This window comes from Bison bison, unplaced genomic scaffold (genome assembly GCF_000754665.1).
Source record: "Bison bison bison isolate TAMUID 2011002044 unplaced genomic scaffold, Bison_UMD1.0 scf7180017864094, whole genome shotgun sequence".
Classification (NCBI taxonomy): domain Eukaryota; kingdom Metazoa; phylum Chordata; class Mammalia; order Artiodactyla; family Bovidae; genus Bison; species Bison bison.
The window spans coordinates 1,862,389-1,884,117 of record NW_011494666.1 but is presented as its reverse complement, the minus strand read 5'-3'; the positions used below and the strand labels follow the sequence as shown (position 1 = coordinate 1,884,117).

The 21,729-nt window shown below is 41.2% G+C and overlaps 1 protein-coding gene across 6 annotated transcripts in view; it reads right to left on the bottom strand.

The window, feature by feature from the left end:
* The window catches only part of APP (amyloid beta (A4) precursor protein), a 313,659-nt gene that overhangs the window by 82,783 nt on the left and 209,147 nt on the right, over positions 1–21,729 (bottom strand). For all 6 annotated transcript variants that reach the window (XM_010838453.1, XM_010838454.1, XM_010838449.1 and 3 more), the window contains 2 exons: positions 17,232–17,306; positions 15,687–15,845 (listed from right to left, as the gene is read on the bottom strand). In XM_010838453.1, the coding sequence (XP_010836755.1) occupies positions 15,687–15,845; positions 17,232–17,306 (234 nt within the window). The remainder of the gene's footprint in view (positions 1–15,686; positions 15,846–17,231; positions 17,307–21,729) is intronic.

The following is a 21,729-nucleotide window of genomic DNA, read 5'->3' as shown; positions in this document are numbered from 1 at the left end:
AGTTGCATTCCAAATTTTCATGGTACATATCAATCTATCTTCCCTGTATGTTGGGGTCCTTCAGAGAGCTGTTTTCTTCTCAGAAAATATTTCATAGACTATAGCATATTCAAACTAGTGTCAATAAGATTCATTTCCTTGATTTCAAAAGATGGTATTGGTTATTTTCTTGTGGTGTGGGTTTTGATGTCAGGCTGATGTATGGAATTTTGTAAGAAATTTCACAGCTTTCCCCCTATAATTGTTGTTATTTAATTGCTTAGTCGTGTCTGACTTTTTTGTGACCCCATGGACTGCAGCCTGCCAGGCTCCTCTGTCCAAGGGATTCCCCAGGCAAGAATACTGGAGTGGTTTGCCATTTCTTTCTCCAGGGGATCTCCCTGATACAGGGAAGGAACTTGCACATTCTGCCTTGGCAGGTGGATTCTTTACCACTAAGCCACCAGGGAAGCCCTTTCCTATAATAGGTAATTAAAAAAATTAATATATCCACTTCTCACATGTATTGACTTTTAAACTTGGTTCTTTTATGCAATTTTATAAATTTGGTATCCATGGATTTTGAATCAATCATACACACTCAACTCAATGCCAATCACATCTGAGTGGGTAGCTTTCGATTCCACAATTCATATGGGAGGTACATTAAAACATGACCATTCAGCCCCACCGTGCCTCTTCATAGCATTATGTCTGAAGTAGAAATCTGGCCTTTTATCATAGCAGATACTTGTGCCTGAAACCATCTCCTGATGGGAGGGAATGATCTGTCAAGAGCCTTTAAAAGCCCCAAGCATAATCCTGCCAAAAAGAAGGAAGTAAATGAGTCACTTTATGGGGAAGCACCCTAACCTTTCCAGGTCACAAGGGACTTATTCAGAAAATCCTTTCCTGGAGCATTAAATTGCACCCTAGTGGTTTTCAAGACCGTGACTGGGGAAGTTAATCACCTATCAAGAAAAAGCAGTTCTCTCCTGTTTTCACAAGGAGGTTCAGGGCCATTATTTTCATAGTTCTACATCTTGGACTTTGGGCTATCTTGGGCACATAAATGTAAAATGTATAAAATCTCTGTGGGCAGATTTGAAAAACACCTTTAAGAGAGTTAAACCTCTTTCGGCTTGAGATGGTCTTGGTTGAGTTTATTCTGCCTTGGTAGACCTCCCTCAGCATTTCACAGGCATTCTCACTGTTGCAAGAAAAACCAGAAGAACAAAAACACACTTGGGGAGCTTCCACTAGAACCTTTGGATCACAGCTGTGTTCATCTTTAAAGCTAGGGCTGTCTGTCTTTGCCCCGTCTCAATTGTGCCTGACTCTTTTCGACCCTACAGACGATAGCTGGCCAGGCTTCTCTGTCCATGGGATTCTCCAGACAAGAATACTGGGGAGGGTTGCCATGCTCTCTTCCAGGGGGACATTCCTGAATCAGGAATTGAACCTGGCAGATTCTTTACCTGCTGTGCTTTCAGCTGAATTAAATTTTTAAGTCTGCTGCAAAATCCATGCCTATTCCTTGCTTCAGAAGAGCACATAAATGCTTTTTGCAGTTTAACATGGTATAAAAAGGTGAACGACAATTCTATGTCAGGTTGAACATAGAAGTCTTGTACAAGCAACAGGAGCAATGGGATAAATTCTCATGACAGGCTCCATTCCGTGTTTCCTCCAGCTTTGGTAATATGGAGGCACTAGGTACACTCCCTCCCAGTATATCCAGATTACTGTTTGGCTTCCCATGTCGTAACAGAGCACAGCAGGACTCAGGCAAGGCCATCCCACATCCTTTCCCTCCTCCACAAGAAGGCGGATGACTACTCAGCCATTAAAAAGAATACATTTGAATCAGTTCTAATGAGGTGGATGAAACTGGAGCCTATTATACAGAGTGAAGTAAGCCAGAAGGACAAACACCAATACAGTATACTAACGCATATATATGGAATTTAGAAAGATGGTAATGATAACCCTGTATACGAGACAGCAAAAGAGACACTGATGTATAGAACAGGCTTATGGACTCTGTGGGAGAGGGAGAGGGTAGGAAGATTTGGGAGAATGGCATTGAAACATGTGAAATGTCATGTATGAAATGAGATGCCAGTCCAGGTTCAATGCACGATGCTGGATGCTTGGGGCTGGTGCACTGGGACGACCCAGAGGGATGGTATGGGGAGGGAGGAGGGAGGAGGGTTCAGGATGGGGTAAAAAATTAAAAAAAAAAAAAAAAAAAAAAGAAGGCGGATGACTTCCAAGTAGGGACAAGGTACCAAAGCCTCTGTATATTCTATCCTAACAAGCTTTCTCTTCTTGGGGATCCAAGTATCTTTGTACTTCACGGTCTCATCTCAACTTTAGATTAATCCCTTTGTTCTTCTAATTATAGCTAACAAAAAGCTAGAACAATGTTAATCGCAAAAAGAGTAGAATAATTAACCCCAATCTGCAAACGGAAGAGAAGATCTTCCTAATTAAGCCACTTGTTCCAAGCTGTAAAATGGCAAACTTGGAAATTAAAGACAGGTGTTTATACTCTACTCTAAAATATAGAAAATAAGGGTGGTTTTAATCCTGTCATTCACACATGAGGGGCGTTTGGACTATTTGTCAAATCTGGTAGGTTTCATAATTTTTTTTCTGGGATAGTTTGCTAGTTCTCAGAAATAACTTATTTTATTTTAGTTACTATGACATAAGAAGAAATACATGTTTGGTCTCTGCCCCCAGTTCCTGACACAGAGCTCCTAATGCCCTTGTAAAATCTGGTGACCAGAGCATCTTTTGTTTTAATATTTGGTCTTAGTCTTTGATTCCAGACAGGAGAGCTTATTAGACTCTTGGAGGGTGCTTCATGTGCTAACGAGGTGACTCTTGGAGGATGGGAACTGGATGCTGGAGGAACCAACCCTGTGATTACAGGGGTTGTAGCTTTTGGCCAGATTATCTGACCTCCAGGGAGGGGAGAGGGGCTGCAGATTGAGTTTAACCACCAGTGGTCAATGACTTAATCATTCATGGTTATCTACTGGAACCTTCGCCACCAAAAATCCCTTAAGAACGGAATGCAGAGAGCTTCCAGGTTGGAGAACACACTAGGGTGTGAGGAGGGTACCATGCCTGGAGAGGGCGTGCAGACTCCATACCCCTTCCCCGCATACCTTGCTCTATAGTCTCTTCCATATGGCTGTTTCTGAGTCCTATCCTTTTTAATAAACTGCTAGGAGTAAATAAAGTTCTTACTGTGAGTTGTTCCAGGGAATTATCAAATTTGAGGAGGGTCCCCCCCACCGACTTACAGCTAGTCCATCAGAAATACAAGGTGAAAATCTGGGATTTGTGACTGGCTTTGAACCCTTAACCCATGGGGATCTACATGAAGTAGGGGTTGTGATATCAGAATTCTTTCATGTGAGGGAATACTTCCCATATATTTGGTGTCGGAGTACTGAGAGTAAATAGTTCTTCCTTTAGTTACACAGACCCAAGCTATACATTAGTGAAGACAACATATAGAACTGAAATTTAGGACCTGGTTTTTGGATCAGCTTAGATCCATTGGATACAGAGCTTGGATCTGCTGACCGGTGAGCAAAGAGGGGCCAGAAATTGTTTGGACTTGTAAGTCTTCAATTCTTATTTAGTTACTCAGTGAGACATATTGAAGCACTTAACGATGAACAGGATTATTAATGCAACCCAGACAGCAAAGCCCACAGAGTTGAAGAAATCGTAAACAAAAGATGTTTTAAAATACCAGACCCTTGGGAAGATTTGTCAAGTGGTCTGATCATCTGACAAACGCCAACTGTGACACACTCTTGACTTCTTAAGAGAGAGTTGCAACAGTATGCTTCAATCTTGTATATTCACACTTAGATTTTGGCATTTTTACTTCACAAATCCTCTAAGTGGCTACACCATGTTCAAAGATAGGCACATGTATATTTATTTCAATTTCACCCTGTTCTCATACTACCTAACCACCCTTGATCTAACCATAGGGCTCTGACTTGCTAGAAATAGTATAAGGAAACTCAAGATAAAGCTTATGTTGGGGAGGAAGAAATTTTCTTCTAGGCTTCCAGGTTATTCTGGCTGATCTAAGAATTAAATTGACATGAGACAGATTAAGAGGAGGAAAATCAAACAGAAGTTGAAAAACATGTATACATGGGAGAGACCCAGGAAAACTGAGTAATACACCAAAATGACAGAAAGCCCCACCTTAAATACTACTCTCAGCTACAGACAAGAGGATGTTGGAGGTTTGGGACTTCAAAGGGGAGGAAGGCAATTAACACGGAGGAGGGGGAAAGAAATCAAATGCTTGGTAGACAAGTGTTTGCTGGGCCATGCAGAAGCAACGGGACACAGAAGAATTTTAACAGATTTTCCTCTGTGTCTACGCACCTAGTTCATACTCCAGTTGTCTATGGTGACAACTCCCTCCCTCAAACAGGTCCTCTGTCTATGTTCTTTTAGGCACTGAGGTACAAGGAAGCTCAAAGATTCTTCCTGAGTCTTTTGGGTCTCAAAAATAATCAGCCTAAGTTAATCCTCGTGCCAAAGAGACACATTCTGGGGTGGTAAATTTTGCTCCCCTTCACTTACAGAAATCCAAATATAACCTAGGACCTTTAAACTGATCCATGGAGGAGCTTCCTAAAACGAGTGAACTTCCTGAAACCCATGTGTAATTTTGTGTGCACACATGCGAGTTTCTAGGGAGAGGATCTCTTATTGCTATCTGTTCTGTAGAGCAGATAACTGTAAGACCAGACATTAAGTAGCTGCTGGATTATTAAATAATGTACAATGAATTTCTTTAAAAAACTGAAATATTTATGTCTTCATTATGGGTTTTAAAATAAAACATCATGAGAAACGCTGGGCTGGATGAAGCACAAGCTGGAATCAAGACTGCCAGGAGAAATATCACTAACCTCAGATACGCAGATGACACCACCCTTATGGCAGAAAGTGAAGAAGAACTAAAGAGCCTCTTGATGAAAGTGAAAGAGGAGAGTGAAAAAGTTGGCTTAAAGCTCAACATTCAGAAAACGAAGATCATGACATCTGGTCCCATCACTTCATGGCCAATAGATGGGGAAACAGTGGAAACAGTGGCTGACTTTATTTTCTGGGGCTCCAAAATCACTGCAGATGGTGACTACAACCACGAAATTAAAAGACATTCCTAGGAAGGAAAGTTATGACTAACCTAGACAGCACATTAAAAAGCAGAGACATTACTTTGCCAACAAAGGTCCGTCTAGTCACAGCTATGTTTTTTTCCGGTGGTCATGTATGGATGTGAGAGTTGGACTACAAAGAAAGTTGAGCCCAAAGAATTAATGCTTTTGAACTGTGGTGTTGGAGAAGACTCTTGAGAGTCCCTTGGACTGCAAGGAGATCTAACCAGTCCATCCTAAAGGAAATCAGTCCTGAATATTCATTGGAAGGACTGATGTTGAAGCTGAAACTCCAATACTTTGGCTACCTGATGCGAAGAGCTGACTCTTTTGAAAAGACCCTGATGCTGAGAAGGACTGAAGGCGGGAGGAGAAGGGGACAACAGAGGATGAGATGGCTGGATGGCATCACTGACTCAATGGACATGAGTTTGAGTAAACTCCGCAAGTTGGTGAAGGACAGGGAGGCCTGGCATGCTGCAGTCCATGGGGTCATAAAGAGTCAGACACGACTGAGCTACTGAACTGAACTGAATGGGTTTTTAAGAATGAACAAAAATAGGTACGGTAAAGAACCTGCCAGCCAATGTAGGAGACATAAGAGACATGGGTGTAATCCCTGGGTTGGGAAGATCCTCTGGAAGAGGGCACGGTAACCCACTCCAGTATTCTTGCCTGGAGAAGCCCAAGGACGGAGGAGCCTGGTGGGCTACAGTCCATGGGGTGACAAAGAGTTGGATACGACTGAAGAGACTTAGCATGGCACAGCACATGCAACTTTTGCTAGAGCAAAATATGACATATCCCAGTACTGTCTGTTTGACAGCATTGGATAAAAAGCTGTTTTGACTTAGAAGCCATGACTAAGTAGGGCTGTGCCATGGAGGGAATCTGGGTGATGAACATGGACTCAGAGGCACACGACAGCTTTCATGCTCATGCCTTGCTTAAACACTTCTTATCTTTCTATATACTTAATTCAAATTCAATTAAGAACAGAAAACACTATTGTCTCTCATCACACACTTCCCACTGGTCTTTAGTCAGATCTCTTTATTCAGCTTGGTAAAGATTCAAAGCAAGGTAAAGAGGTAATACTGAGAGGCTTTTCCAGAATAGCATGCAAACCACACAGCATAGCTTATAGGACTTTGTCTAATAAATGCAAACTCTCCCATTTGTCTTTCTACCAACCATTTGATATGAAGTGTGTCCTTAAACGCTCTCAAGTTAACAAGTTCCCTTGTGCTTACCAATTTTTACAAATCTCAACTAAAAAGAAATGAATGGAGAATATATAAAGTACAGGGTAGTTACATTTCCCAAAGATGATTTTCAAGCTGGCAGTCTTTTAAGTACATTCTGATCAGCTTTACAAAATTCCGATTATACTCAAAACTTGAAGGTGGAATGTCAAACTCATTTCCCTCAATGCCTTCATGTATTAAGATCTCAGCAAATGACTTTTCACTTTATCCATTATATTGACTGACTTAGCTGGCACTTCCTCATGCTGTCACTAGTTTGTCTGCCATGACACACCAACCAATTACTGTCCTTTTTAAAAAAAAATTGCTGGCCTTTATTTTCTCCAACAATTGCTACTTTCTTATCAAACACATATTACCCTAATGTTAAAGTCTGCATAATAGCATTGAGCAAAATCTCAATGTAGGGAAAAAACCATGCTTCTTAATGGTAAATCTCACAAAGAATTCAGTAAAGAATTGTATGAAGACATTTCAGGAATCTCAACAAAATTTAACATTTGGCTGAACTGATCTAGTATGCTGTTACTGGGAGTGTGAATTGGTAGAGCCATTATGAAAAACAGTGTGCAGATTTCTCAAAAAATTAAAAATGGATTTACCATATGATCCAGTGATTGACCCTTCAATATTTATACAAAAGAAATAATAGTGAAAGTGTTAGTCACTCAGGTGTGTCTGGCTCTTTGTGATCCCATGGACTGTAGCCCACCAGGCTCCTCTGTCCATGGAATTCTCCAGGCAAGAATACCGAAGTGGATTGCCATGCCCTCCTCCAGGGGGTCTTCCTGACCCAGGGGCTGAATCTGCATCTCCTGCATTACAGGCAAATTCGTAACCAACTGAGTCACAAGGGAAGCCCTATACAAAGGGAATGAGGACGCTACTTTGGAAAGATACATGCACTACATTGTTCGCAGAAGCCTTATGTACAATAGCCAAGATATAGAAGAAACCTAAGTGCCAGAGACTAGAGAAAGAACATGTGGTATACACACACACACAGTAACATCAGCCACAAAACATAATGAAATTTTATCATTTGTGACAACAAGGATGGGCCTGGGCGGGAGAGAGGGCATTGTACACTTAGTGAAATAAACCAAAGACAAATGCTGTGGCTTTCACTTATATGAGGAATCCAACAAAACAAAAGAAATCAGCAAATACAGCAAAACAGAAACAGACTCACAGACACAGAGAGAAAATGAATGGTCCCCAGCAGGAGGAGAGAAAGAAGACAGACAGATACATATGAATGGATGTTTTCTAACAGAAGATTTAGACTGACTATCTGTAAAGACACCCCAAATTTTAGAATTACAAAGAAAGCTTCAGTTTCTTGTCTCTCATCTTCAAAACCACATTTCAGTCCACAATAATTAGGCGCTCCTAAATTTTTCCAGATCTAAGCCTACGACAGCAAGTTTATTTTAAACAGAAATTACCATGCAGCCTTTTGGGCTTCCCAGGTGGCCTAGTGGTAAAAAACCTGCCAGTGAAGGAGATGCAAGAGATGTGGCTTCAATCCCTGGGTTGGGAAGATTCCCTGGAGGAGGGCATGGCATTCCACTTCAGTATTCTTGCCTGGAGAATGCCACGGACAGAGGACCCTGGTGAGCTGAAGTCCATGGGGTTGCAAGGAGTCAGACATAACCGAAGCATCTTAGCATGCATGCAGGCTTTGGTTTATCTGTACAGGATCCCACGTAAGTCTAGTTTCTCTTCAGATTACAGAGGATTTTGAACAGTCAGGCAATATAATAATCTTTTCTCCATCTATGAAGTAGACCCTGCCAAGTACAGGAGGGAAGGCTCACACAGTATATAAGTCAATAGTTCATGAAGCCAGGAGTTGCTTAAATTTGAGCTCTGTTAAAGTAAGAAGCCAAAGTCCTACATTTGGTGATGATTTAGTTTAAAGTAGTACATATGTTCAGTAGCTTAAAGGCCTCCAAGGGTGATGGAAGGTTAACCACGTGTGATGCAACTTTATTGACCATGCCGAAGCCTTTGACTGTGTGGATCATAACAAACTGTAAAGAATTCTTAAAGAGATGGGAATACCAGACCACCTGATCTGCCTCCTGATAAATCTGTATGCGGGTCAAGAAGCAACAGTTAGAACCGGACATAGAAAAATGGACTGGTTCCAAATTGGGAAAGGAGTATTCAAGGCTGTATATTGTCACCCTGCTTATTTAACTTATATGCAGAGTACATTGGGGCTTCCCTGATAGCTCAGTTGGTAAAGAATCCACCTGCAATCCAAGAGACATTGGTTCGATTCCTGGGTGGGGAAGATCCGCTAGAGAAGGGACAGGCTACCCACTCCAGTATTCCCTTGTGGCTCAGCTGGTAAAGAATCTGCCTGCAATGTGGAAGACCTGGGTTTGATATCTGGGTTGGGAAGATCCCCTGGAGAAGGAAAGGCAGAATATATCATGTGAAATGTTGGGCTGGATGAAGCACAAGCTGGAATCAAGACTGCCGGGAGAAATATCAATAACCTCAGATACGCAGATGACACTGACCTTATGAGAGAAAGCAAAGAGGAACTAAAGAGCCTCTTCATAAAAGTGAAAGAGGAGAATGAAAAAGCTGGCTTAAATTTCAACATTCAAAAAAAGAAGATCAAGGCATCCAGTCCCATCACTTCAAGGCAAATTGATGGGGAAACAATGGAAACAGTGACAGATTTTATCTTCTTGGGCTCCAAAATCACTGCAGATGGTGACTGCCACCATGAAATTAAGATGCTTGCTCTTTGGACCTAGAGAGCATATTAAAAAGCAGAAACAAAATTGCTTTGCCAACAAAGGTCTGTCTAGTCAAAGCTATGGTTTTTCCAGTTGTCACGTTTGGATGTGAGAGTTGCACTACAAAGAAAGCTGAGCGCCAAAGAATTGATGCTTTTGAACTGTGGTGTTAGAGAAGACTCTTGAGAGTTCCTTGGACTGCAAGGAGATCAAACCAGTCCATCCATTCTTTAGAAAATCATTCTTGAATATTCATTGGAAGGACTGATGCTGAAGCTAAAACTCCAGTCCTTTGGCCACCTGATGTGAGGAGCTGACTCACTGGAAAAGACCCTGATGCTGGGAAAGATGGAAGGCAGGAGGAGAAGGGGACGACAGAGGATGAGACGGTTGGGTGGCATTGTGACTTGATGGACATGAGTTTGAGCAAGGTCCGGGAGTTGATGATGGACAGGGAGGCCTGGTGTGTGGCAGTCCATGTGGTTGCAAAGAATGGACATGACTGAGTGACTGAACTTAACTGATGCAACTTTGGAGAGGAATTTAACTTTTCTGGGGAAAAAAGCATACCTCTTTTTTTCTTCCAAGGAAACATATAGAGAAGTGAAAATTTTGAAGAGCTTGTCATTAGAAGAGGAGTCACTAGCCTTCTACAGATTAAGAGTTTATCCTAGTGGGGCTTCCCAGCTGGCACTAGTGGTAAAGAATCTTCCTGTCAATGCAGGAGATATAAGACACACGGGTTCCATCCCTGGGTCAAGAAGATCCCCTGGAATAGGAAGTGGCAACTACTCCAGTATTCTTGCCTGGAGAATCCCATGGACAGAGGAGCCTGGCGGGCTACAGTTCATGGGGTTACAAAGAGTTGGACACGACTGAGTGACTGAGCATACAAAAGGACACAACTGTGGTCTAATTTTTATATTCCAGGGGATGGGAGTGGAAGGGGGAGGAGGATGAAAGGACAAGAATGGACTGTTTTAACAACTGTAATATTTTAAGTATATATACATGCTAAGTCACTTCAGTCGTGTCCGACTCTTTGCAACCCTATGTATGGACTGTAGCCTGGGGTGCTCCTCTGGCCATGGGATTCTCCAGGCAAAAATACTGGAGTGTGTTGCTATGGCCTCCTCTGATTCAAAAAGTGCACTTGTAGGTTGGGCACTGAATATTAGTCAGTAGGCATGTAATTAATCAAAAAAGGAAATCTGGAACATAAAGCAACACACAGATTCTGGGACTCACAAATGAAATTCATGGTAGAGTAAGGAATTCTAGTTGCACAAATACATCATCACGTCATACTCTCAAGCTTGGGTTTAAAAAAAAATAGAAATATGGATTAAACTTAAGCTTCAAAGGGACTATGTATAAACAATGCATGCTATTTCACACTCCCCACTTACAAAGTCTGAGACCATTTGGTACAATATGGTCAGGGTTAGTTTAGTTCAGTTCAGTTGTTCAGTTGTGTCCGACTCTTTGCAACCCCATGAATTGCAGCATGCCAGGCCTCCTTGTCCATCACCAACTGCCAGAGTCTACTCAAACCCGTCCATTGAGTCGGTGATGCCATCCAACCATTTCATCCTCTGTCGCCCCCTTCTTCTCCTGCCCTCAATCTTTCCCAGCATCAGGGTCTTTTCCAGTGAGTGAGTCAGCTCTTCACATCAGGTGGCCAAAGGACTGGAGTTTTAGCTTCAGCATTAGTCCCTCCAATGAACACCCAGGACTGATATCCTTTAGGAAGGACTGGTTGGATCTCCTTGTAGTCCAGGGGACTCTCACGAGTCTTCTCCAACACCACAGTTCAAAAGCATCAATTCTTCGGCACTCAGCTTTCTTTATAGTCTAACTCTCACATCCATACATGACCACTGGAAAAACCATAGCCCTGACTAGACAGACCTTTGTTGGCAAAGTAATGTCTCTGCTTTTCAATATACTGTCTAGGTTGGGCATAACTTTCCTTTCAAGGAGTAAGCCTGTTTTAATTTCATGGCTGCAATCACCACCTGCATTTTAGAGCTCCCCAAAATAAAGTCAGCCACTGTTTCCACTGTTTCCCCATCTATTTGACCACCACTTTATGGTCAGGGTTAAGGGGATAATTATTCAGAAGGTGATATCAACTATAGAATCTATAGTAAAAACCTGGCTAATGCATTTTCTTATATTCAACTAACAATTATTAAATATTTCTTACTTTCCAGCCACTGAATTAAATATGAGGGAGATTTCAGAAACATTTTATTTATGACTCCAATACCAGACATGACCTTCCTCAGACAGTTATTGGCAAGCTCTCGATTTATGTCTTTCAACAGTAATATATAAACCTCCTAAGAAGGGATTTAGAATTTTCTCCCATTTTCTAAACTGCAGAGCTAAGTGTGTGTCAAGCTATAGGTTAAAATTCAAATAAAACAGTCAGACAATGTCAATAACTTAACAGAAATGGTCAGTAATGGCATTGCAAAGAGTTGGACTCAGCAACTGAACAGCAACAATAATAGCTATTCTTGATCTTTGTTCTGTACAATCCCAGTTTTATTACATGGGAGAATTTTATGTATTTGTAGGTAAGACTTCAGTGTGAATACTTGGTTCAATCAATGACAATCTGATTTTTCTGACCGTAAAACAATTCTTCTTAATCCAATTTTCAATTTTCATTTCAAATAAACATGTCTAACCCTACATGATGTGATCAACAGACTCAGGGCAAGCTTAATTATGAGCAATCTGAATTTATCCCCTTTGATAACACAAGCAGCTTTGGCAAACATTCCTCTTGTTACAGTCTTTCCTGTGATGGCTGATGGGGCTGAACTGAAAGATCTGAAATGTGTGTTTGTTAAAGACTCCATTCAGTCCTCATTTTATTTTCAGCTCTGTCAATGACCATTTAGGAAAGATCTTACTTCAGAAATTGGACCTTTAGCTGCAATCCTTCACTAAATGTCAGCTATGAAGGTTCTGCTCTCAACGCCCCCCACCCTGCCTATCTCTGGCAAATGATGTTGATGACCCAGATCTCAAAATCAAGTCCTATTAAAAAAAAAGGGAGTGTAATTAAGGAACTCATTCTCCAAACATACTAAACAATTTTACTGAGCAGTGCTTGGAATAGTTTTGTTTTTTTTTTTTTTTCTGAATAGAAAATGAAAATGCTAATGTGAATATTCTTCATCAAAAGCTTATTGTTCTGAGAGGAAGCCTGGTCTGGTAGGAAGGCACTTCAGGGGTCAACTGTGATTCACAGATCCACCCTGTCCATTACCAATGGTGTCACCCTGGACCAGCCACTCAATCTCAGTGATGTCATTGGTAGAACAAGGTCAATACTATTTCATGATCTGGAAGAGTATCAGGAGCTCTTTCATGGTTCCTCTGAGTTTTCTGCACTAAATCTTAGTATAGAAAGAAAAATAAAAATGAGGAGAATAAATGCAAGTGGGTGACTTTTTGGTTTGGTTACATAATGTAGATACAGACTTCTACTTTCAGCCAAGATTTTGTAGAGGGAACCATGTTTACTCTGCTCCTGCTAGCAACCAATAAATGGACAAAATATCTAGAACTATATTTCTGTAAGATGTCAGATATCAGGTGAAGGACAGAGACCACCAAGAAATTAGAAACTAACACTGTGAGCTCTACGATTGCCTATGTTTACTGCCTTGAGTTTCTAGGCTACGGTTCCAGGTTTGGGAACCCAGTTAGAGCCTAGTAGATTCCAGAGAGCTGAAGACTTGGACTTGGAGTCCGGAGACATGGAGGTGCCTGACAATCAAAGGACAGAACACTGGAGAGGAAGGAGTTGTTTGGAGGGAGAATCTGGAGAGGATGCCCTATGAGGATGCAGCTGACTAGTGATGGGTATTAGTTTCACACACGTGAAGGAAACTGAGGCCACAGGAAAAAAATCATCCAAAAGGATTTGAGGTAAGTGTCTGGTGTTCACACAGGGTCAGAAATATGACTTATTCCCATCATCCAGATGGAAAAACTCAACTTTCATTGATAATCGCTCTGTTTGCAAGTAATTTAACTGCCTTCTAGAACAAAGCTCAGAAACAGTCTTTTTTTTTTGCTGTTCAGTCACTAAGTTGAGTCCAGCTCTTTGCAGTCCCATGGACTGAAGCATGCACTGTCTCCTGGAGTTTGCTCAAACTCATGTCCATTGAGTTGGTGACACTATCTAACAATCTCTCATCAAACCAGTCAATCCTAAAGGAAATCAACCCTGAGTATTCACTGGAAGGACTGATGCTGAAGTTCTAATACTTTGGCCACCTGATACAACAAGACAACTCATTTGAAAAGATCCTGATGCTGGGAAAGATTTAAAGCAGGAGAAGAAGGGGACAACAGAAGATTAGGAATAGTTACAGGTATCCAAAAATACCCAACACTCTCAAGGTGAACGTCACAATATCTGACAACTGATAAAAAAATTCCAAAGGTTCAAAAATTAAATAAAGATATGGAAGACATGAAACAAACAAAAATCCAGATTCACATTCTACATGTGAAAACTATAATATATGATATGAAAAACAGCCAAATGGGATTAAAGGCAAATTGAAATATACCAGGTTACAACATAATCAAATTGCTCTAAGCTAGTGATAAAGGAAAATATGCTAAAAGCAGCCAGATTAAAAAAAAAGATGTATTATTTAAAGAGAAGTAAAGAAAAGATGATATCAGTATTTTTGTTGCAAACAATGCAACTAAGAAGACAATGGAGCATCATCATTAAGGCAGCTGAAGAAAAACTTCAACCCAGAATTCTATTCTAGTAAAAATATCTTTTAAGACAAAGGTAAACTAAAGATATTTTCAGACATTCCTGAGCAAAGACTAAAATAATAAAGAGTTAAAGTTAAAAGCCACCAAAGGATACAACACAGAATCATTAAATATATTAAATTAATCCAAAAGGTAGCCGAAAAAGAAAAAGGAATAAGGAACAACTTGGGACTAAAACCAAACAGCACGATGATAGATTTAGGCATAGTCATAACAGTAATTTCATTTAAATGGTCTTCTTAGTTAAAGGGGAAGTCCCAAGTAGGTGCTGCCCACAAGAAATGCCCTTCAAATATAAACAAATAGGCTAAACAAAAGCTCAAGGATGGAAAAATGATACAAGATGATACATTCATCAAAAGAAAGCTCGAGTAGCTTAGTATCAGACACAGTAATTTCAGAGCAAACAATGTGACTATGGATAAAGGAGGCCATTTCACAATGATTGTGGTGGAGGGTGGTAGAGAGAATGTAACAACACTGAATATTTATGCCCCTAAAAGCAGAGCCTCTGGGGACTTCCATGGTGGTGCAGTGGCTAAGACTCCACACTCCCAATGTAGGGGGCTGGGTTTGACCCCTGGTTAGGGAGCTAGATCCCACATACTGCCACTAAGAGTTTGTATGCCACAACTAAAGATTTTGCAAGCCTCAAGGAAGATCCAAGATGCCTCGTGCCACAACGAAGACCTGGTGCAGCCAAACAAACAAACAAATGAAAAGCCCAGAGCCTCAAAGTACAGAGAGCAAAACCTGAGGGCGTCACATCAGAAAGGGGTCAATCCACAATCACAGTTGGGAATTTCAAAATCCCTAACTCGGTAATGGACAGAACAAATGGACATAATGCACACAGACTCAAGCTCAGAATGTTCCTTACATCCCATGTAAGCTCTCCTTGAAGCCTCCTTGAGGAGATCTAGGCATGCACGGCTTGGTAAGCCTTTCTGGGCATTTATCCCTGAACACAAATAAACTCCTCTGCTGTGGACATCATGACCAAATAAGGCTCTTACCCCTGGAGAATATGGCTGCTGCTACCAGCAGGAAATGTGAGTTCCTCTTATTCCATGAAAACTCCTCACGACCTAGCCAAATCTCGGATTTTGTTGATCCCAGTTACATCACGTGACCAGGTTACATCTAAATTCCTTCCAGCTACTGTGGTTCCCTGACTTCAGCAGTTCTATGAATGGTCATCATCCAAGGCTTCCCAGGTGGTAAAGGACCCTTCTGCCAGTGCAGGAGACGTAAGCGATGCAGGTTTGATCCTTGGGTTGGGAAGATCTCTTGGAGGAGACCACGGCTACCCACTCTAGTATTCTTGCCTGAAGAATCCCATGGGCAGAGGAGGCTGGCAGATTACAGTCCACAGGGTCGAGAAGGATCGGACACAACTGAACAACTCAAATCAGGTCTTACACTGTGAGTCCCTGGGAAGCCCGTGTGATTCCTCTGCGGAAAGTTGTGTCTATTGTGCAGAGATGGCCCTGGGACACTTTAACCTTCAAGATAAAACAGGCTGAGGTTGAACCTGTGAATAAGGGTGCTTTTGGCATTTCTCCTGATGTCTTTCTAATGGCCTTCTGTCCCCATGTCCCCACGCCTACTGTCTGCTGTGTCCAGAGAGGTGAAGGGATGCCTACCCGAGGGGGCACAGCCTGCAGGGCGGTGATGTAGTTCTCCAGGGCCAGCCGGCGGCGGTCGTTGAGCATGGCTTCCACCCTGGCCATGTGCGTCTCCACCAGCTGCTGCCTCTCGTTGGCTGCTTCCTGCTCCAGAGACTCCACCTTCTCCTGGAAATGCTGCCATCACAAACACAGGCATGTGACAATCGGGAACTGGACAAATGGGATGGAGCAGCAGATTCAAGGCTTTTTTTTTTACCCTTGAATTATACACAGTATTTTATTTACATTATTTTAAATTTTAAATTATTTAAATTATTTAATTAACATCACCAAGTTCATTAGCATTGCAAATGTTACATCTAGTTATAGCTAAGGAATAGTCTCCGTGGTGAGCTTCCCTGATGGCTCCTGGTAAAGCTAACATCCTTTCTGGTAAACCAACCTTCCCTGATGGTTCAGACGGTAAAGAATCTGCCTGCAAAGATGGAGACCTGGGTTCAATCCCTGGATTGGGAAGAAGGCCTGGAGAAGGGAATGGCTACCCACTTCAGTCTTCTGGCTGGGAGAATTCCATGGACAGAGGAGCCTGGCAGGCTACGACCCTTGATACCTCAAAGAGTTGGACACGACTGAGCAACTATGCACTCAACAGGCTCAGTAGTAAAAGGAATCCGCCTGCCAATGCAGGAGATGTGGGTTCAGTCCCTGAGTTGGGAAGATCCCTGGAGAAGGAAATGGTAACCCACTCAGGATTCTTGTCTGGGCTATCTCATGGACAGAAGAGCCTGGCGGGCTACAGTCCACGGGGTCCCAAGAGTCAGACACAACTTAGTGACGAAATGGCAGCAGCATCCACAAACACTGAGTTTTAACAAGCCCTTCAGGTGATTCTGCTACTGTACTAAGTTCCAATCTTTTAAAAGTGATATCATACTTCATTCTATTCAAAGAGTTCAGTCATTTCAACATTTTGAGTAATTCAGCACGTTTTATGGGTTCTGCTCACTTCCCTGCTTTCCATCCCCAGATCTAATTTCTCAATGTAAATTCATTATTTTATATGGTCCCTAAAAATCGATTTGACTAACCATAATGCAGGATAAATATATGTATTCTCGAAACTCTGAATTACATGCCTGTTAAGAAAACTCCTCTCTTACTCAAAACTTTAAGAAAATGACCATGATAATCTCATGGTTTACTGAAGGTAATTCTAAGAGGAGTTCCTGTCAAAAATTCAATTTATCATGTAAATTGGCCATGGGGAAGAAGTAGCAGGAGACTATGGCAACCTAAAAGCTATATTATTAATAAAAATTAGGCTTTAGGTAATAATATGACTTTTACAGAAATGAATTATAACAAGCTGTTTGGGAGCAAATATTAGGCAGGGTTTAAGCAACTGATTTACTAGATATTGATTAGCAACAGTTGAATTTGAGAGAAATAATGAGCAATCATGCACATGAGGTTTTAGCAGATGCTGGAAAAGGTGCAGGCACTCCATCAGCACGGGTTGTGGGCATGTGCTACTCCATGGTGGATATGAGATGGGTTTACCTGGATCACTGCCTTCTTATCAGCTTTAGGCAAGTTCTTTGCTTGACGTTCTGCCTCTTCCCACTCTCTCATGACCTACGGAAGGAATAAATCATTGAAAACCATCAATTTTTCTTTCAAATACACATTTCATGAGCTACATCACTGTTTTTTTCTACATTTGGCATTTTATTAAAAATTTGTTCTTACAGATTTTTTTTTAAATGTGAAACATTTTAAAAGTCTTTATTGAATTTGTTACAATGTTGCTTCTGTTTTATGTTTTGGCCAGGAGGCACGTGGGATCTTAGCTCGCTCACCAGGGATCAAACCCGTATCTTCTGCATCAGAAGGCGAAGTCTTAACCACCGGACTTCCAGGAAAGTTCCATACACTTGACATTTTAAATATGCAAAAAAAAAGATCACATTCTATCCCCAGATCAATAATATCTAACCTTCCACTAAGATGTAAATAATTTGTCACAGCAGTATAGTAAACATACATGCACACATTTATTGCAAGGACACGGCCCTTTGACGGCTTCCCTGGCGACTCAGACAGTAAAGAATTGGCCTGCAATGCGGGAGACCTGGGTTTGATCCCTGGGTTGGGAAGATCCCCTGGAGGAGGGCATGGTTACCCACTCTAGTATTCTTGCCTGGAGAATCCCCATGGACAGAGGACACTGGCGTGTGACAGTCCATGGGGTCGCAAAGAGTCAGACCTGACTGAGCAACTAAGCACATAGCTCTTTGAAACAAAGCTGGTTTTTTTTCTTTTCCTGAGAAATAGCCGCAAGTCATTTTATTTGATGTGCACAAATGCCGATTCATAAAACGCGTAGATTTTCTGAACAAGGTTTTCCAACATTATATTCAGTATACTGGTTTTAGTCTTTGGTGAAGGTAAGTTATAAAATCTCAATTCTATATTTTTCAAACAGGACAAAGGAGAACAAAACCATACATAACATTTTATGCATGTGTATATAAGCAGTGAACACAGTGCCAAAAAGAAGTACATAATGGAGGCAGGAAAGAAGACTTCTGTTGTCACAAATCCTAAGATGCCTCCCACCGAAGAACTGAGGATGATTAGAACCTTCTGCTTGCCAAGTCAGCTCATAAACAGCAGACAATGCTCTAGATTCCTCCACACGTTCCAGGACAGTACACATTATAATGTTCTGAATGTAGCAGAAAGCATTCTTGGTAACACTAATTTAGTAACCAGGCTAATCTGTTTTTCAGGAAAATAACACTTCCTCCTCTCATCCATAATGTTCACTTGGGATTTCTCTAAGAGAAGTTCACCCACTGATCTGAATGCAGAGGAAAAGTCTGCAGCTGTGGGTGCTGTTGAAAGAAAATGATACTTGATTCTTACCACCTACAGCTTCCTTTTCCTTTTCAAGAGTACCACTCACTATCAAGTAGGGTTTTTAAAGTGTAGCTCATACCTGAGAAAGGTAAGATAAAGAAAAGAAAGATGCAGTAAGCAAAATAATGGTCTGTTGACAGCTGTGTACTTGTAGACTTGGTGGATACACAGAGCAGAGACAGTGATTTCTGTACTATAAGAGCCTGTTATTTACAAGCACTTATTCCTAAGGAATTGCTTTTTTCCTGACATCCTTCAAGATAACAACAACAACAAAAAAGCTTTCCATAAATAACTATGGATAGAGAAGTTCTATGAGAATATCACATCATCAAGACAGTTTTAAATTATTTATTGTTATTAGCTTTGATTCATTGTAGAAAATACAGGACAGGCTTCATGTTGCTTTCATGAAATTATGAGGAAAAAGGATGGAATGAATTTTCTATCACAAGTGCAAGTGAAAGTTGCTCAGTTGTGTCTGACTCTTGGCAACTCCATGGACTATACAGTCCATGGAATTCTCCAGGCCAGAACATGGGAGTGGGTAGCTGTTCCCTTCTTCAGGGTCTTTTCCTAACACAGGGACAGAAGCCAGGTCTCCTGCATTGCAGGCACATTCTTTACCATCTGAGCCACCAGGGAAGCCCCTATTACAAGCGAAGAGCATATAAAAAATAATCTAGCATGTTCAGAGAAAAATTGAGAGACACCAGGCTGCTATGAACAAGAATAGAATACTGAAGGAATGAAACACATTCCCTCAGATACTTCGGTGGCTCCAAGAAGTTAATGAAGGGCACTTGTGAGATGAGGCAACCAAAGGCTACTTCTACTTTATAGATGAGATAAGCCTTGCAATAAAAATACTTCAATTTCCTGCCTCGAGAATGTTCACGGCAGCTGTTCCTCACGTAAGGAATCTCAAAATTAGTTTGAGAGAGAAATCAAATGTTTTATTGGAATGTGAAGAACTGATTTCCTGTATTACATCTGAATTTTTACCATCTCCCTTTCAATATTCAGAACTTTCAGCTTTGAGCAGGGGAATCCATGGAATAATTAAGGAGACTTACTTAGCTAAAAAAAGCCTCGATGAAAGTGAAAGAGGAGAGTGAGAAAGCTGGCTTGAAGCTCAATACTCAGAAAACGAAGATCATTGCATCTGGTCCCATCACTTCATGGGAAATAGATGGGGAAACAGTGGAAACAGTGTCAGACTTTATTTTTTGGGGCTCCAAAATCACTGCAGATGGTGATTGCAGCCAGGAAATTAAAAGACGCTTACTCCTTGGAAGGAAAGTTATGACCAACTTAGATCGCATATTCAAAAGCAGAGACATTACTTTGCCAACAAAGGTCCGTCTAGTCAAGGCTATGGTTTTTCCAGTGGTCATGTATGGATGTGAGAGTTGGACTGTGAAGAAAGCTGAGTGCAGAAGAATTGATGCTTTTGAACTGTGGTGTTGGAGAAGACTGTTGAGAGTCCCTTGGACTGCAAAGAGATCCAACCAGTCCATTCTAAAGGAAGTCAGTCCTGGGTGTTTACTGGAAGGACTAATGCTAAAGCTGAAACTCCAATACTTTGGCCACATCATGTGAAGAGTTGACTCATTGGAAAAGACTCTGATGCTGGGAGGGATTGGGGGCAGGAGGAGAAGGGGACAACAGAGGTGAGATGGCTGGATGGCATCACCGACTTGATGGACATCAGTTTGAGTGAACTCCGGGAGATGGTGATGGACAGGGAGGCCTGGCATGCTGGGATTCATGGGGTCGCAAAGAGTTGGACACGACTGAACTGAACTGAACTTAGCTAATAAATTGAAAATAAGCATTCCTATAAAAATGAAATAAATTTTTCATTCTCAGAGCAACTGAAGAATATCTACACCTTTGTGAATAAAATAGCGTGCCTGCACCATCACACTAGGCCTACTTACTGAAAGATAGACACACAGTGGGCGCAGTAGCTCCTTTTGAACAAATGGTTTCCACTGAGGTTCACTGATAATGCATCAGATCACTCTTGACCTGCTAAATACCAGCTCCAGGATTGAGAGCTCTACAAAACCTCTTTTGTTTGATTGATTCCTCACACCAGCCTGTGAGATTAGGCATGGACATCCCCATTTTTACAAACCAGGTTAAGTTACCTGCTCAAAGTCAGGCAGGAAAAAAATGGAGAAGGACAGATGTAAACTGAGATCTCTGTGGCTCTAAAGACCATGTTACTGTCCCCTGTAGCCCAATCGGCCGTGATATAACGGCAAATCCAACAGGTGAGCTAAGTTTATTTATATTTGGTGACAGGAGAAAAGGCTGTTCCTAAGATACTGATGCTTATCTTAAAAATAACAAATGTCGAGAAAGGTCAACTTCCATTTTGAAGAACTTCATTTGAAGGATATATTAAAACCATTAAATAATACGTAATAAATGATTGGATTCTTGTATTTGCTAGATACTATTCATAACACATGTGTGTGTTAGTCACTCAGTCATGTCCGACTCTCTGTGACCCCATGGTCTGCAGCCCACCAAGCTCCTCTGTCCATGGGATTCTCCAGGCAAAAATACCGGAGTTGGCTGCCATTCCCTTTTCCGTTCACAACAGAAAACAACAAAAGTCTGTAAGTTCAGAGTTATCATGAGCCCCAACAACAAAAACACTCCAAATACCCAAACCCTTCAAATTCTCTGTATTTGTAAGAAAACAAATAACAAAAACTATAATAAAAATCATTTTAAAACATGATATTTTTAAATTAAAAATTCTCCAGATCTAGACTGCACAGTGGCCCCCTATAGTCTTATAAAGCAATTTTCCACTGCATGCACAGAAGTATCAGTATCATTTGGATTTATAGGTCTTCAAAGACTTGGCTGCTTCATGCAGAGAAAATGACAACTAATACAGAGAGATTTAGGAGGCAGGCAAGTTCAAAGTCAAACAGTGCCCAGAATTCAGTACATTAAATTATGATGATAAATGTTGATCTCAAGCATCTCATACTTCCATGATCACTGGGATGTAACAGACAACATTCTCTGCTCCAGGATAACATTCTTTAAATTATCTCAGATATGGGTAATGACTAGAAGACAAAGAAAGTCCATCAAAACATATATGAAC